This window comes from Manis javanica, chromosome 10 (genome assembly GCF_040802235.1).
Source record: "Manis javanica isolate MJ-LG chromosome 10, MJ_LKY, whole genome shotgun sequence".
Taxonomy (NCBI): Eukaryota; Metazoa; Chordata; class Mammalia; order Pholidota; family Manidae; genus Manis; species Manis javanica.
In genome coordinates, this window is record NC_133165.1 from 13,606,305 (window position 1) to 13,622,559 (window position 16,255).

General features: G+C 38.4%; 1 protein-coding gene across 4 annotated transcripts in view; it reads right to left on the reverse strand.

Annotated features, from left to right (window-relative positions):
- TMTC2 (transmembrane O-mannosyltransferase targeting cadherins 2) overlaps positions 1-16,255 on the reverse strand; it is a 400,347-nt gene that overhangs the window by 62,498 nt on the left and 321,594 nt on the right. For all 4 annotated transcript variants that reach the window (XM_073214780.1, XM_073214779.1, XM_073214781.1 and 1 more), the window contains one exon: positions 4,593-4,707. In XM_073214780.1, coding sequence (XP_073070881.1) covers positions 4,593-4,707 — 115 coding nt within the window. The remainder of the gene's footprint in view (positions 1-4,592; positions 4,708-16,255) is intronic.

The window sequence follows — 16,255 nt, forward strand, 5'->3', positions numbered from 1 at the left end:
TATGGTTTCATAACTTACATTCAGGTCTTTGATTCATTTTAAGTTTACTTTTGTGTATGGGGTTAGACAATAATCCAGTTTCATTCTCTTGCATGTAGCTGTCCAGTTTTGCCAACACCAGTTGTTAGAGATGCTATCATTCCCCCATTGTATGTCCATGGCTCCTTTACCATATATTAGTTCACCACATATGCTTCGGTTTATATCTGAGCTGTCTAATTTGTTCCATTGGTCTATGAGTCTGTTCTTGTGCCAGTACCAAATCGTCTTGATTACTGTGGCTTTGTAGTAGAGCTTGAAGTTGGGGAGCATAATCCCCCCAGCTATATTCTTCCTTTTCAGGATTGCTTTGGTTATTTGGGGCATTTTGTGGTTCCATATGAATTTTAGAATGATTTTCTCTAGTTTGTTGAATACTGCTGTTGGTATTTTGATAGGGATTGCACTGAATCTGTAAATGGCTTTAGGCAGGATGGCCATTTTGACAATATTAATTCTTCCTATCCATGAGCACGGGATGTGTTTCCATTTATCGGTATTGAATTTCTCTCATGAGTGTCTTGTAGTTTTCAGAGTATAGGTCTTTCACTTCCTTGGTTAGGTTTATTCCTAGGTTTTTTATTCTTTCTAATGCAATTGTGAATGGAATTGTTTTCCTCATTTCTCTTTCTGCTAGTTCATCACCAATGTACAGGAATGCAACAGATTTCTGTGTAATAATTTTGTATTAATGCAACTTTGCTGAATTCAGATATTAGATCTAGTAGTTTTGGAGTGGATTCTTTAGGGTTTTTTTTATGTACAATATCATATCATCTGCAAATTGGCAGTTTAACTTCTTCCTTGCCAATCTGGATGCCATTTATTTCTTTGTGCTGTCTGATTGCTGTGGTAGGATTTCAAGAACAATGTTGAATAAAAGTGGGGAGAGTGGGCATCCTTGTCTTGTTCCTGATCTTAAAGGAAAAGTTTTCAGCTTCTCGCTGTGAAGTATCATGTTGGCTATGGGTTTGTCATATAAGGCCTTTATTATGTTGAGGTACTTGCCCTCAATACCCATTTTGTTGAGAGTGGATGTTGAATTTTGTCAAATGCTTTTCAGCATTTACGGAGATGATCATGTGGTTTTTGTCCTTCTTTTTGTTGATGTGGTAGATGATGTTGATGGATTTTCGAATGTTGTACTATCTTGCATACCTGGAGTAAATCCTACATGATCATTATGGATGATCTTTTTGATTTATTTTTGAATTCGGTTTGCTAATATTTTGTTGAGGATTTTTGCATCTATGTTCATCACGGATATTGATCTGTAGTTTTCTTTTTTGGTGTTGTGTTTACCTGGTTTTGGTATTAGAGTGATGCTGGCCTCGTAGAATGAGTTTAGGAGTACTCCCTCCTCTTCTACTTTTTGGAAAACTTTAAGGAGGATGGGTACTAGGTCTTCACTGAATGTTTGATATAATTTTGCGGTGAAGTCATCTGGTCTGGGGGTTTTGTTCTTAGGTAGTTTTTAAATTATCAGTTCAATTTCATTGCTGGTAATTGGTCTGTTCTTACTTTCTGTTTCTTTCTGGTTCAGCCTTGTAAGGTTGTAATTTTCTAGAAAGTTGTCCATTTCTTCTAGGTTATCCAGTTTGTTACCATATAATTTTTCACTGTACTTTCTAATAATTTTTTGTATTTCTGTGGTGTCTGTAGTAATTTTTCCTTTCTCATTTCTGCTTCTGTTTATTTGTGTAGACTCTCTTTTTATCTTGATAAGTCTGGCTATGGGTTTATATATTTTGTTTATTTTCTCAAATAACTGGCTCCTGCTTTCATTGACTCTTTCTTTTGTTTCATTCTTCTAGATTTTATTTATTTCTGCACTGATCTTTAATATGTCCCTCTTTTTATTGACTTAGGGCCTCACTTGTTTTTCTTTTTCTAATTTTGTTAATTGTGAGTTTAGACTCTTCATATGGGATTGTCCTTTCCTGAGGTAGGCCTGTATTGCAATATACTTTCCTCTTCGCATGGCCTTGGCTGAGTCCCACAGATTTTGCGGTGTTGAATTAGCGTTGTCATTTGTCTCCATATAATGCTTGATCTCTGTTTTTATTTGGTCATCATTGATTGATTGATTATTTAGGAGTATGTTATTAAGCCTCCATGTACTTGTAGGCTTTTACATTTTCTTTGTGTAATTTATTTCCTGTTTCATATCTTTGTGGTCTAAGAAGTTGATTGGTACAATTTGACTCTTTTTGAATTTACAAAGGCTCTTTTTGTGGCCTAGTATATGATCTTTTCTTGAAAATGTTCCATGTGCAACTTGAGAAGAATGTGTATCCTGTTGCTTTTGGATGGAATGTTCTGTAGATGTCTGTTAGGCCCATCTCTTCTAATGTGTTGTTCAATGCCTCTGTCTCCTTACTTATTTTCTGTCTGGTTGATTTGTCCTTTGGAGTGAGTGGTCTGTTGAAGTCTCCTAAAAATGAATACATTGCATTCTATTTTACCCTATAATTTTCTTAGTGTTTATTTCACATATGTAGGTGATCCTGTGTTGGGTGCATAGATATTTATAATAGTTATATCCTCTTGTTCGACTGATCCCTTCATCATTATGTAATGTCCCTCTTCATCTCTTGTGACTTTCTTTTGAAGTCTATTTTGTCTGATACAAGTACTGCAACTCCTGCTTTTTTCTCCCTATTAGTTGCATGAAATATCTTTTTCCATCCCTTTACTTACAGTCTGTGTATGTCTTTGGGTTTGAACTGAGTCTCTTGTAGGCAGCATATAGATGGGTCTTATTTTTTTATTCACTTGGTAACTCTATGTATTTTGATTGGTGCATTCAGATAATTTACACTTAGGCTGATTATTGGTTGGTATGTACTTACTGCCATTGCAGGCTTTAGATTTGTGGTTACCAAAGGTTCAAGGGTATTTCCCTTACTATCTAACAGTCTAATTTAACTCACTTAGTATGCTATTACAAACACAACCTAAAGGTTCTTTTTTTATCCTCCCTTTTCTTCCTCCTCCATTCTTTATGTATTAGGTATCATATTTTGTATTCTTTGTCTATCCCTTGATTGACTTTGCTGGTAGTTGATTTGCTTTTGCATCCGCTTAGTAATTATGTGTTCTACTTTCTTTACTGTGGTTTTATTTCCCCTGGTGGCAGCTATTTAGCCTTAGGAACACTTCCATCTATAGCAGTCCCTCCAAAATATACTGTAGAGACAGTTGTGGGCGTTAAATTCTCTCAGCTGCTGCTTATCTGAAAATTGTTTAATCCCTCCTTTAAATCTAAATAAAAATCTTGCCGGGTAGAGTATTCTTGGTTCGAGGCCCTTCTGTTTCATTGCATTAAATACATCATGCCACTCCCTTCTGACCTGTAAGGTTTCTGTTGCTATGTCTGATGATAGCCTGATGGGTTTTCCTTTATATGTGATCTTTTTTCTCTCTCTAACTGCTTTTAAAAGTCTTTCCTTATCGTTCGTCTTTGCCATTTTAATTATTATATGTCTTGGTGTCGTCTTCTTTGGGTCCCTTGTTTTGGGAGATCTGTGCATCTCCATCGCTTGAGAGACTATCTCCTTCCCCAGATTGGGGAAGTTTTCAGCAATTACCTCCTCTATGACACTTTCTATCCCTTTTTCTCTCTCTTCTTCTTCTTCCAGAGCAGATCCCCAAGGCTGGGTGTTCAGCAGGCTTAGGCTTCCACCCTCTCCCCACTCCGTTTCTCTTCCTCCTACTGGTAAACTGGGTTGGGGGAAGGGATTGGCTCCTGCCACATCAAGGCTTTGGTAGATTACCCATTTCTTGAAGTCTGCTCTGTTCTCCAGGCATATGCAGTCTGGTGTAGCCTTCTTTCCTGTTGCTCTTTTAGGATTAGTTGTATTAACTATATTTTCGTACTATATGTGGTTTTGCGAGGAGTTTTGTTTCACCTCTCCTGCTGCCATCTTTAATTCCTCTGACTTTTTAATTTACAACAAAAATTTTTGCTCTGCCTTTAAATTGTCTTGCTACTATTAAAACTAACCTTCATAATACCTTTCTGAAAAGAAGCACTAAGGGCCTAAAGAAATATGTTTTTTTCCATAAATAGCAATAGCACTAATAACAGGACCATTTTGGATATTTGATGGGCCTTAAGTATATTTGTATTTGATAATTTTCTCTACTATTACATATAATAAAACATATACACATGCCACATTCAATGTAACTCAATGCACGCACTGTATCTCAAGAAATATCGAGAAGCAGTAGACTAACTGACATCATGTTTTGTTTTGGAGACATATGATTGACTACTATAATTTCAATTTTGTAATTTATGGCCAATAATTTTTTAAGGGAAGGGAAAATGGGTCTCAACATTTTCAGAGAGTCCCGAAAACTACTATGTCCTATATCCATGCACATAAAATATAATGAATAAAAGAGTTCTGACTCATTTTAACATGGTTAAACAGCATAATTCACTTCAAGAATGTGGAACAAGATGGTATGATAAAGGAATTAGTACTAATTGCTTTCCCTAAGCTACAATGTTGATCTTTTAAGATACAGTAGCACAAACTAACCGAAGCATGTGGGCAGCATTGAAGACCACATCAAACTCCGTGGGGTCCAGTTCAGCTGCTTTTCTGGCCATTTCAGCTGCTTCTGTGAGGCGAGCTTCTTCCAGAAGAAACTGACCTGTAAAGTATGAAAGCAAGTGAGCATCAATGAGGAAAAGAATGCTGTGAAACAATTAAGCTGCTATAGAGAAAAAGTATCCAATCAGTAGTAAAAGTGGTTTGAAGCTGAGATTCATGTTTGTTTTGCATCTACATTCTCATTATTGAATCATATTTTATATTCCTTACCCTTAATTTCAGGATATTGCAATGTATCTAATCTGGTACATTAACAAAATATTTGTTCTTAAAAAAAATTCTCTATGGACCATTGAAACAAGAAATAAAATGGATAAATTAAAAATTATATCACAAATATGAGTTGAATTGGTTTTAATTATTGGTCTTCTTATCTCTTATGCATATGTACAAACAGGGATATATTTGTCTATACTGAGATATTTTTATTTTTTATATACATATAATTATATACATAAAAATATACATTTATTTCTTATATTTAAATAAGACTAAAATTACTGAAAGAACATTGAAAAGTTGGTTGAGCTCACCTTGTTCTTAACTAGAATGACTAATAAATGTGGAATAAATATGAACAAGTGCAGATTTTGAGATTACTTTCAGCTTTGTAAGTAAGAATTAATGCAGATAGAGCTGCACAACTCTTTGAAACCGTACCTCAAGAACTGTTATATAATGCTTTCCCAGAAAAATATTGTAAAAAATAAAACAACCACATAAATGCTGGGCCTAATTTTAAGGCTGTAAATATGCAAACAGAGAGAATAGGCATTTTTTTTCTTAAGTCATGGATTTAGTAACAGCAAAGGCAAATGATGCTAAATCTTATCTGATGTGGATTTTTCAAATGAAAAATGAATCAATGCATGATGGAGATATGCTAAAACCACCCATGCAAATTGCTCAGCTTGCAGAGTTGTGATCTAATAATTATTTCTTTTTGCTTTGGGTTTTCTGTTTGTGTAAAGTTCAAGGTTTTAGCAATCTGAAAAACAGGTATAAAAATGACTTACAAGTCCTGAGCTGCACAGGGTAACAGAAACTTTAAAAATAGTAAATCCTCCATGGTGGTTGCTAGAAGATCATATTATTTACTGCTTATCTAATATTTATTACAAATTTCCTTAAAGCCCAAAAGGACCAGTTCTTAAAATACAAGGGAACTTCTCTGTGTTAAATATTTACAATAAACCACAGCCCTGTTTGTATTTAAGCATTTCTAAACTTCAGTTGGTAAAGAATGGTGAGTTAACACAGGCCTAGGATTTCAAGCCTACTTTTTTCAAAGAAGTGACAAAGTTTAAAGATTAAGATTTGTAAACCCCTCAGCTATTTCTACAAAAGGTCTCACTTTCTTAGTTTGTCACCTAACATTCTGTGCTTTTCTCATGTCCCAAAGCAAGCATAGTTGCTGGGTCAGAAAATCATTAAGGGAACAGAGTTGTAAATATTATATTTATAAATTAAAAAAACCACATTACTTATAAAATTCATGCATATACTAACCACAAATACCTTGATATGAGATTCAATTTACAGTACATGTTGTTAAAAGCAGTAAAACAAGAATTAGATAATCTATGGCATACAGAAAAATCAGTAACTCCTCCCATATAACTAAGTAAAGGTTAAATCCATTCTTCAGTTAGTTATGTTTGTTACAGAATTTTAAAATTAAAACATAAATTGTTGCCTGTCTTCAAAGAATAATGTTTACCTAAGTAAATGCAGTAATGTTTTCATTACTTATATGGTAGTTAAACAAAGGATAATGCAGGAATTTATTAACTGTCCTTTTTCCTTTCCAGACAGCTATTAAGTCTGAAATGTATTCTGTATTAATTGGTAGGAAAATGTAACAGTTAATTGAATGATGAGGGTTATTTTCTTAAAATTAATTATTCCAGCCTGTAGAGGGATGAGAAGATCTATTAGCTCTCATAAAAAAGACAGAGAGAAAAATACAGGACATGATATCTATATTGTCCATATAGAAACAGACGGACGTTGGAAAGAAAGTTATGTGATGAAGAGAATTGATACTCAACAGCATAAGAAATCAGTTTCCACGCACTGCCCCAGGGCAAAGCCTTTCAAGCAGTATCAATGCCAAACACACCTTCAATGTGCAACAACAAAAAAGACATAGCAACACTAATTGTGTGAAATTAAATAAACAATTTTATCCTAATTTTAAAACTTTTCTTTGTTTTAGGTGAACTTTGTTAAAATACAGTTTGTAGATAGTTTGCAAGGTCCCAAAACTACACAAAACACACAATTTTTAGTATTGTGGATGGTGACGGAAACAATTCCCATATGATCATTCTATAACGGAACTCATTCATCATATTAACACTTGGAAAAACAATATCACGACCTAACATATTAGGTATCTGCATGATTTGCCCTACTCTGTTCTTGATCGGCTGTGTATCTCCACAGTCTAGTATCAGTGTTCCATTATGATGAGGCCATAAAATATTATGGAGTGTGGGTCATTTGGTATCTTTTTTTTTTAAACTGAATTTAAAAATCTGAACTGAAGTTAAAAGTAAATTATTCTAAGTTATACGATGACTATTTGTTTGAAATATAGTGCAGAATTGATGACAATGGAGAGCAGTAAGCATTTCTGTAACACAGGACCAACATAAACTGGGAAACAAAGACAAAGTAGATTTTTTCGTAATTAACTACCCAGGAAACCTAAATAGATATGATATGGGGTTGGGGGAATAATAGGGAACATTTGCCCTTACTTCTGGAAGACTTTACTTCAAATCATTTCTCTTCCACCAGCTTCATCATTATTTCTCCCACCAGACACTGGCTCCCAACTCTCTGGACTAATTCTGTTTCCCTTAATGTAAATTACTGCTTCTTAACTTTATTTGTCCTGAACACTCAGCTCTAAGGCTTCTGTCTTGTCCCACACCATCTCCAGCCCTGCCTTGCCCACCTACTGTAACTGGACACATTTCATTCTTACGTCCTTAGACATTTCCTTCTTGGTGAATCCTTCTTTGGATACTTTTTATTAGCATGGCTTATGACTTAAGTTCACTATAACACAACTTACCATCTAAACCAGAACACTTAAAAGAGTAAAAGGGAAAGGTACTGTTAATTATGTTGGAACAAAGGGATATAAACCAGGACTGTCCCACTGGGGCCACCCCACTTAACAGCATATATGATGTGGGTCTCTGTCCTCTCCTTTATTGCTGTTGGGAAGTGAATTGTTTCACATAATAAGGCACTGAATTGTTGTTAGGAGAATTTTGGTCAATACTAGCAAGAGAGAAGTAGCTGCTTTTTGCTGAAGAATATAAAGGTCTGCAGCTGAGCCCACCAAGTCTGAGCCAGATCTTGAGGCTCTGTGGGTAGAAGCAAGTTGTGGGGCTCCAACAGCGAGGGGAAATTAAAGGGGAGCCAGAACACTACAGAGAGTGCAAAGGAAAGCATAGAATACCAGGAAGGCAGGTGTTCTGGGGAGTCCATCCACACTGGTGGATTCTGCAAGACTTGCAAGACTACCTTTTTCAGTGGTTCACAGGCTTTAGTACATGTTAAAATCACCTGGAAGACCTGATACAACAGAGGGATAAGCCCACCCCCAGAGTTTCAGATTCAGTGGGTTTAGGGTAGATCACATGAACTGCATTTTTAACAAGTTCCTAGATGGTGCTGCTAGTCTACAGTCTACAGTTTGGGAACCAGAGTCTCATAGGAACGGCAAAATAAATGTTTTGCATTGTACTTCGGACTACATGTCTGGGATCAGCTACCAGTTAGACTGAGCTGCTCTGGTTAATCAACTGCATGTGGCATGCCCTTTCCTATGTTGTGGGGAATAATGACCAAGTTACACTATATGTGCAGATAGAAAGATATATGAGTGTGAACAAGACATACTTATTAAATACAAACTTACTCTTGCAAAACCCTTAGAACAGGAGATGTAAGAGTTTTACCCGATATATGCAGAATAGATTACTGCAAAACCAACCACTTCTCTTTCACATATCGTAGACAAACACAATCTTTGTGCTTGATAACGGAATAGAATTTCAAATAAAGAAACCACAAAAACCTTACGTAAAATGTATTTTGTTCTCACGCAAGTATTGTGCTACCACACTTTATCATTATTTCTTTGGTTTGTAATTTGTCTTACTTGAGTTATTATCATCATCTTATTTAATTGTCTACAATCAAAGGGAGAAAAAGGAAAAACAGGACGAGAAGTTGTAAAGAAAACAAAAAGCCATTTGAGTAGGGAAAGACAGAAGAGGATATAAAAAGAGGAAGCATCTTCTAGACCTCTAGAGGTCCAAATCTAGAGGGCAAGTCTCCTCATTCGCTAAAAAAGGAAGATGGGAAAAGCTGTCGACAGTTCTAGATTCAACTGTTTCATCATCAGAGCCATACCTGATTGCATTCTTCCCTGAAAAAATCTCTAACTGGACCATTTAAACTACTTGTTAGATTTTTTTTTTTTTGAGAGGGCATCTCTCATATTTATTGATCAAATGCTTGTTAACAACAATAAAATTCTGTATAGGGGACACAATGCACAATCATTAATCAACCCCAAGCCTAATTTTCAACAGTCTCCAGTCTTCTGAAGCATAACGAACAAGTTCTTACATGGTGAACAAGTTCTTACATGGTGAACAGTACAAGGGCAGTCATATCACAGAAACTTTTGGTTTTGATCACGCATCATGAACTATAAACAATCAAGTCAGACATGATTATTCATTTGATTTTTATACTTGATTTATATGTGAATCCCACATTTCTCCCTTATTATTATTATTATTTTTTAATAAAATGTTGAAGTGGTAGGTAGATGCAAGATAAAGGTAGAAAACATAGTTTAGTGCTGTAAGAGGGCAAATGTAGATGATCAGGTGTGTGCCTATAGACTAAGTATTAGTCCAAGCTAGACAAGGGCAACAAAACATCCACGGATGCAGAAGATTTCTCTCAAAACGTGGGGGTGGGGGTGAGGTTCTAAGCCTCACCTCTGTCGATCTCCAATTTCTTACCCGATGGCCCCCCTGCAACTGTGCCTGTCTTAGGTTGTTCCTCCCTTGAGGAATCTTACCCGTCTCTGGCTAACTAGTCATCTTCCGGGGCCATACAGGGAAATGTAAAGTTGGTAAGTGAGAGAGAAGCAATATTGTTTGAAAAGGTTAGCTTTTTACTTCTTTGCCGATTTGTGGCTTCTATGCCCAGCATTTGTCTTGAGGTATCTTTGCCACTTGGAAGATACTTGTTAGATTTTTACTAACATTTCAATATGACAAGCTGGTGAAGATCAATTCTTCATTCATTCCTCGACTTAAAAAGCTGTCCGAAAGGTAGAAATCCATAAACATGCAAACTGGCCTTAAAACATAGGGTCAAATATTGCTTTGTAAAAGTTGTAAACTCCCTAGATTCATTGGGACTGGCATTTCTTACTAATATGTAATGAAAAATTCACTCTTATGATCAATGCCAATAAATTAAGGAGGAAAAACAATCTGTAATAGGTGTCATGATGATACAAATTCTCTACTGGAAAAATCACTCATGCAGTTTTTAAAAATGTTCAAAGACAAACAGAATTTGTATTTATAAAATAACAACTGGAATATAGCAATTGTGTTCAAAAAGTTTCCCTTGGGAGAGGACATCAGATTATGTAAATACATCCAGAATCGTCTGGCTTCGACTGGTACCACCCTGTCTCAAGCCACCATCTCACCCTGGATTACAGCAATAACTTCCTGACTGGCCTCCATTCTTCTGCCCTTGATCCTACTGGGTATTCTCAACACAGAAGTCAGAGCGATCCTGCCAAAATCAAAGTCAGATCCCATCATTCTACAGATGATTCAGGGAAAGTGAAAGTCCTTCCACTGGATGACACAGTCGGGTATAACCAGCAGGACAGCAGGAGGTTCCTCCCCACCAACCCCTGCCCCATTCTCTGACCTTACTGACCTTATCTCCTTTGTCTCCCACTACTCTCCCGCTTGCTCACTTATCTACACTGGCCTCCTGCTGAATGTGGAACACGTTGGAGGAACAAAAACTCCTTCAGAGCCTTCATTTGCCATTCCCTCCACCTGGAATGCTCTTCCCCCAGACGTCATACACACGCACTTTTACTTCCTGGCACACTGTGGGGATTTAATAAATACATGTTCAATGACAGGACTGAATTAACTCCTCATCCCTATGGGGCAATCGCTTCCTCTTTAAGAATGACCTAGAACCCAGACAGCGTAGGTCACTGGGCACTTCACATCCTCTCACTTACACTGATTTTAGGCACGGCTGCAATAAATGGCCACACACTTGGGTACTGCACGACTGCCAAGGCTGCCATTCACAGTGACGTCTCTAGGAATGGTACCTTCTAGATTTGAGCAACACAGCAGTCCTGATTTTCCCTTGGATACAAAAAATAACCCAGACATCAGTTATACCTTTACAGATATCTTAATTCTACAACAGTTCAAACTATGCAATTTGGCTAAAATCTAATATATTCCATTGTACTATGGAATAAATTCTGTAGTCTGGGAAAAGAAGCAGAAAGTACAGGCTAATGCATCGCATGTATAGTAGGCCTAGTACCCACCACCCGTGATCCTTGCAGTGGGAGGTACAAAGATACATGCAACACTTTTCCTTGACACAGTTTCTATCTAGTAGAGGAAAAAGGAGGTTCCGGAGATAGTTTAACCATAAAATGGGTACAAATTTGAAAATGCAAAAATGTATCCCAGTCTAAGTGCATCATATCTGGACAGAGGTGGATTTTTATTTGGTTTTGCTCAACTTATAATTAAAGTTGAATATACACAGACGAAGGAGCACGGGTAAGGGCACTAGGTGAGTTCTCATGAAGTGCCTGTGGGCATGTCAACAGCAGCCCGATCACAGAAACCAACTTCTTCAGTATTTGGAAGCAACTGCCTAACTGGAGAACTTTTTCAAAGACGCAGATGATTGGAACGGGGAAAAAGTCATAGTGGGAGTATTTGGGCTGACTGGTTTTAATGACATCTAATGGTAACAAGATGGGTGGGTGAGGTGGAAATGAGGTGAGGCCTTCAGAGGGTGTTTCTATTAGGGGAGGTGCGTAATACATGCCTGGTAGGACAGAGTGGGTGATAATGCAGTGTTCAGAATTTAGACTGGCTCTCCCAGGGAGATGCTGAAGAAAGGTTACGTTTTCATGCATGCTAACTAGGCCTGGGAGAATTAAAAATAGGGAGGTGAATCTTCTCTTTTGCTTTTCAAAAGGGAGGCTTGTTGAATACCTCTCTTTCTGAGCATCCCTTGCATTATAGGTGTGCTCTCCCTCTTTAAAACAAATCTCGCTCCCCTTACCTTCTATAATTCTGTTGCTTTCTGGTTTTGTGCTCTTGGGAGCCTGATTTAATAAAAACTCTGGTTTCCTGAGACAGACCCAGTGTGATAACTGGTGGTAGTTACTGTCCAAGAAAACACCAGGCGAACAAGTACACCCAGGAGGTCGAGCCGGATTGCTGCTTTGCAGTTGGGAGGCCCCAATCTGTCCCGAAGTGAACATGGGACCAAGAATTTGCCCTGAATTGGACAGGTGGCAAGGAAGGTGTCTTAGTACAAAGGGGATCTGAGGAACAGCAGGCCAGGGCTCTGTGAGCAACTGGAAATGAGGTACGGAAGGCTAGCACTGCTTCACTGCATTTCCTTCTTCCCTTTCTGAAAGGGTTAGAAAATGCTAGAAAACCATTGAGAGGATTATGAGACTGTCAGACGGGGACTGGGAATTAGAGAGGAACAAAGAGAAGAGGGGAGACTGTGGAAGAACTGAAGAGAAGAAATGGGGAGAAAGGAGCAGGGACGGAGCAGGAAGGGGGAAGCAGCCGGATTCCATTACAGGTGTAAGAAAACATGCAGATTTAATAGGGATCAAGGGTGCTTAATAAAGGAAAATAAATTCTTGCTAGGCTTCAAACAATCTGAGAAGTTTTATCACCCAAAGATGAATGGAAATACACAACTAAATGAGGATGCAACCTAACCAAAGAGAAGGGAGCAGAGCTTTGCCCTAGGCGATGGTTATTCTTAGACAAAGGAGTCGTAAGGAAAGAGATGAGGCAGACAGAGGGACTCAAGCCCAGCTGAGGTCAGTCAAAAAAGGAGCGTGAGACTAAATTACAGTGGTAATGACAATGGAGGGATGCTTCCATCCTCTTTTTAGGAGGGGATCAGTGTCTTCTCATTGCTCCCAGCACCACCTCTATGGGGTTTTCTGAGGTTTCATTTACTAAAGTGTCCTCTGAGGCACAGGGGAGTTAATGGCAGGGCAGCAAACTTTGGGAACAATTGTTTTAATTAAGTAGAGGGCCGAAAATAAACAAAAATCTCAAACTGAATTCTATCATTCAATCAAAATAGCTAAGACTGGAAAAAAGTATCTCTTTCTCTCCCTCCCTTTCTGTCTCTCTGTTCTCAATTATTTGTTACTTACAATACTCGTTCTTCTTGCAAGCAATTACTTCCTTTCTTTCTTGTCCTCTGTGTACGTGTTGATAGAAAAAGATTCCTTTTCTTCTTAATACCTAGGTTTCCATTCTGTCTCTACTTCCCCTAATTTCTCTCCCTTATTTATAGACCTTATTCAAAAATTTTTCCACACAATTCTCTCATTTTCTAGTGCATTACTTTTACTGTTTCTATTATAATTTAAAATAAATGGCCATTGTTACCATTTACTGAATATATATTACATGCTAGTTATTTTATAAAACTGCAAATGAATGCTCATAATTCAAGGCAGTACAATCATCTCCAGATTAAGAAACTGAGGGGCACGGAGGCCAGCAAAAGACAGGCCATGTTTCAAGGAGAGAATCAACAGAAGGGCTGGGAGCGCCTCATTCCAAAATCCGTGATCCTCTGTCCAAAAGCCCTCATCCAAAGGTGAATTCATCTTGCTTTTGTGACTTAGTGCTTTACAAAGACAAATTCAAAGGAATCTATGTAAATTGAATGTTTGTGCCCCCACCCCTACCCCTGCAATGCAAATTCTGAAAGCAGGGAGTTGTTTAGGATCCCCGTGAAAGAGACCCTGGGAACCCCCTTGCGCCTTCCACCTCATGAGGACGCAGTGATAAGATGGCTGATAAGGATGCAGCAGGCCTCCCCACGCACCCAATCTTACAGCACCACGATCTTGGCCTTCCAGCTCCAGAATTCAACGACTTTCTGTTGTTCCTAAGCCACCTGGTTTCTGCTATTTCCTAATAGCAGCCCAAACGGACTAAGTGCCTTTTTCTTAGCAAAGCATGATCTAGTTACACATAATTTAAAACAAAGTAGATTCTATTCTCATGCAAAAAAAAAAAAAAAAGGGAAGCAGAGATGAGAAAAGGAAGGAGTAAAATGAACTGAAAGCCAGTCTATCCTTAATCATTTTTTTCATTAAAAACATACTGATTGACCACCTTCTTTGTGTGAGGCACCAGTGGTCATGCTGGCGTCCCTGGAGCAAAGCCATTCTGGTTAGCGTCCAGATTCTTTAGTTTTGAGCCACAGTTCCCTCACTTTTGAAACAGGAATAACCTCCCTGTGCTGTCAGCGGAGTGCATGAGATGCCGTAAGCTGTGGGGTGAGGCCTGGTGCCTCATCTTCTAGGTCCTTTTCCCACTTTCCTCCCCTCTGCCCCTTCTGCCCGTCCCACCTCGGCCACCGGAAGCTGCCCTTCCTTCTGGAGGCCTACAAGTCCTACAAGTCCGTGGTTATGAGAGCCCCCTGGCCTTCTCGGGCAGCAGTCCTCCAAAATCTCAGCCTTCTGGGTCGGTGTCACTACTGGGGACCCTCCAGGCTCACAGTCAGTAAGAGTGTGTCACTGAAAGCACAAGGCACGCCATGAACACACCGCGGCTAAGAGTCAAAGGAGGCTTGGCTGACTTTGCACAGGCCTTCAGTATTGTCACTCACACTCTTGATAACTCAGATCCGTCATCTGGAAAATAGGGATAATGTTATTTCCGTACAGGGTGGGACTACTGAAGTGACAAATATACATAAAAGCCCCCAGCACGGGGTCAGCAATGTAACTTTGACACACTGAGCTTTGATAATAGCACTGGCATTGTTGTGCACAGACGTGCCCAGCAGGACACCAAACAGTTTTCTTTATGTACATTCTCAAAACTCTGGAGTTGGGACGAACCATATTACTTGAAATGACTCCATCATTCTAATATGGTGAAACACTTTGTAATTCTTAGATGATTTATAGCAACAGTTTTCATCTTTCTCTTTTTCTTTTTTTTAAATAAAACTGGATGGGTTCTATGGTCTGAATGTTTGTGTCCTCCCAAAATCCATATGTTGAAATCCTAATGCTCAAGATGATGGTATTAGGAGCAGGGGCCTTTGGGAGGGATCATTGATCCCACAGAACAGGAACCAGAGAGATCCCTCGGGACCTCTACCATGACAGTATACAAGAAGTCTGCAGCCCTTTCCCCATTCCCAATGCTTAAATTCGTGCTCACATCCTAATAAACCCACACTTGAAAAATCTTCAATGAGCACTCCTTTTGTAGCATGGCAGATCTCATAATTCGGATGTTCCTCCTTCTATGGAGCCAGAATGCATCTTTCCATAACTTCCAGCTATGGTCCCAGTTCTGCCCTTGAACTATTCCCTAGACATGTGCTGTGCATTCTGCCTAAAGCCTTTTCCCTGCTTTAAGGTTCTCCTTTGCACCCCTCATTTCTACACTTTTGTCCAGTGAACTCCTACACTTCATTCAAATACACCTCATGCGTCGGCTCATCGGGCATAGCTCTCCTGCACCCCAGCACCCCAAGATCAAGGCCCCTTCATTATACAGTCTCCTTTTTAAAACCCATTTTAATGACAATTAAATCATTCTTTTAATAATTTGTGCCTCTCTCTCCAGTTTGCAAGCCACACTGGAGCCCTTCTTGTTCTGTGACGTCCCTACATCAGGACTGGTGCTAGAGGAAGAGGTTCAGTACTTGTCTCTATATAGCTGAACCTCTGGAAATGAACACCATCACCCACAGAGAGTACATCTAAAGAAGAAAGCAAGGCTAAAATCTTTACTCTTAGAAAAGTAACACAAAGTAAGAGTTTGACAGGAAAAGAAGAAAACATCCAAGGTCTACATAAAGAGTACTTCTTCTCAACAGCATTTATCACAATCTACTCCCTTTTAGCTTTTTCTGCTTTTGTCCTTAATATGTAGTGAATTCCCACATACCCAGATTTAGAACAGTAGCTACCTCATAACAAATGTATTAATTTTTTCCCAGCTACATCAAATTTACTGCTATGCATGTAAAGAAAACAATTATAATATATTCTGACATTTTTTTTGCTAATAATCTTTAAAAAAGAAACAAACAAAAAGGGACTCTTGTCTTGACTTTTATCCTTTTTAATTTTTTTTCTATTTTTGCAGAAGCTCTCTATTGGAGCCATAGGGAAATCAATGGAGAATCCTTTGAATTACAGGCCCATGTAAGACATCAAGTCACCAATATTCACCTTT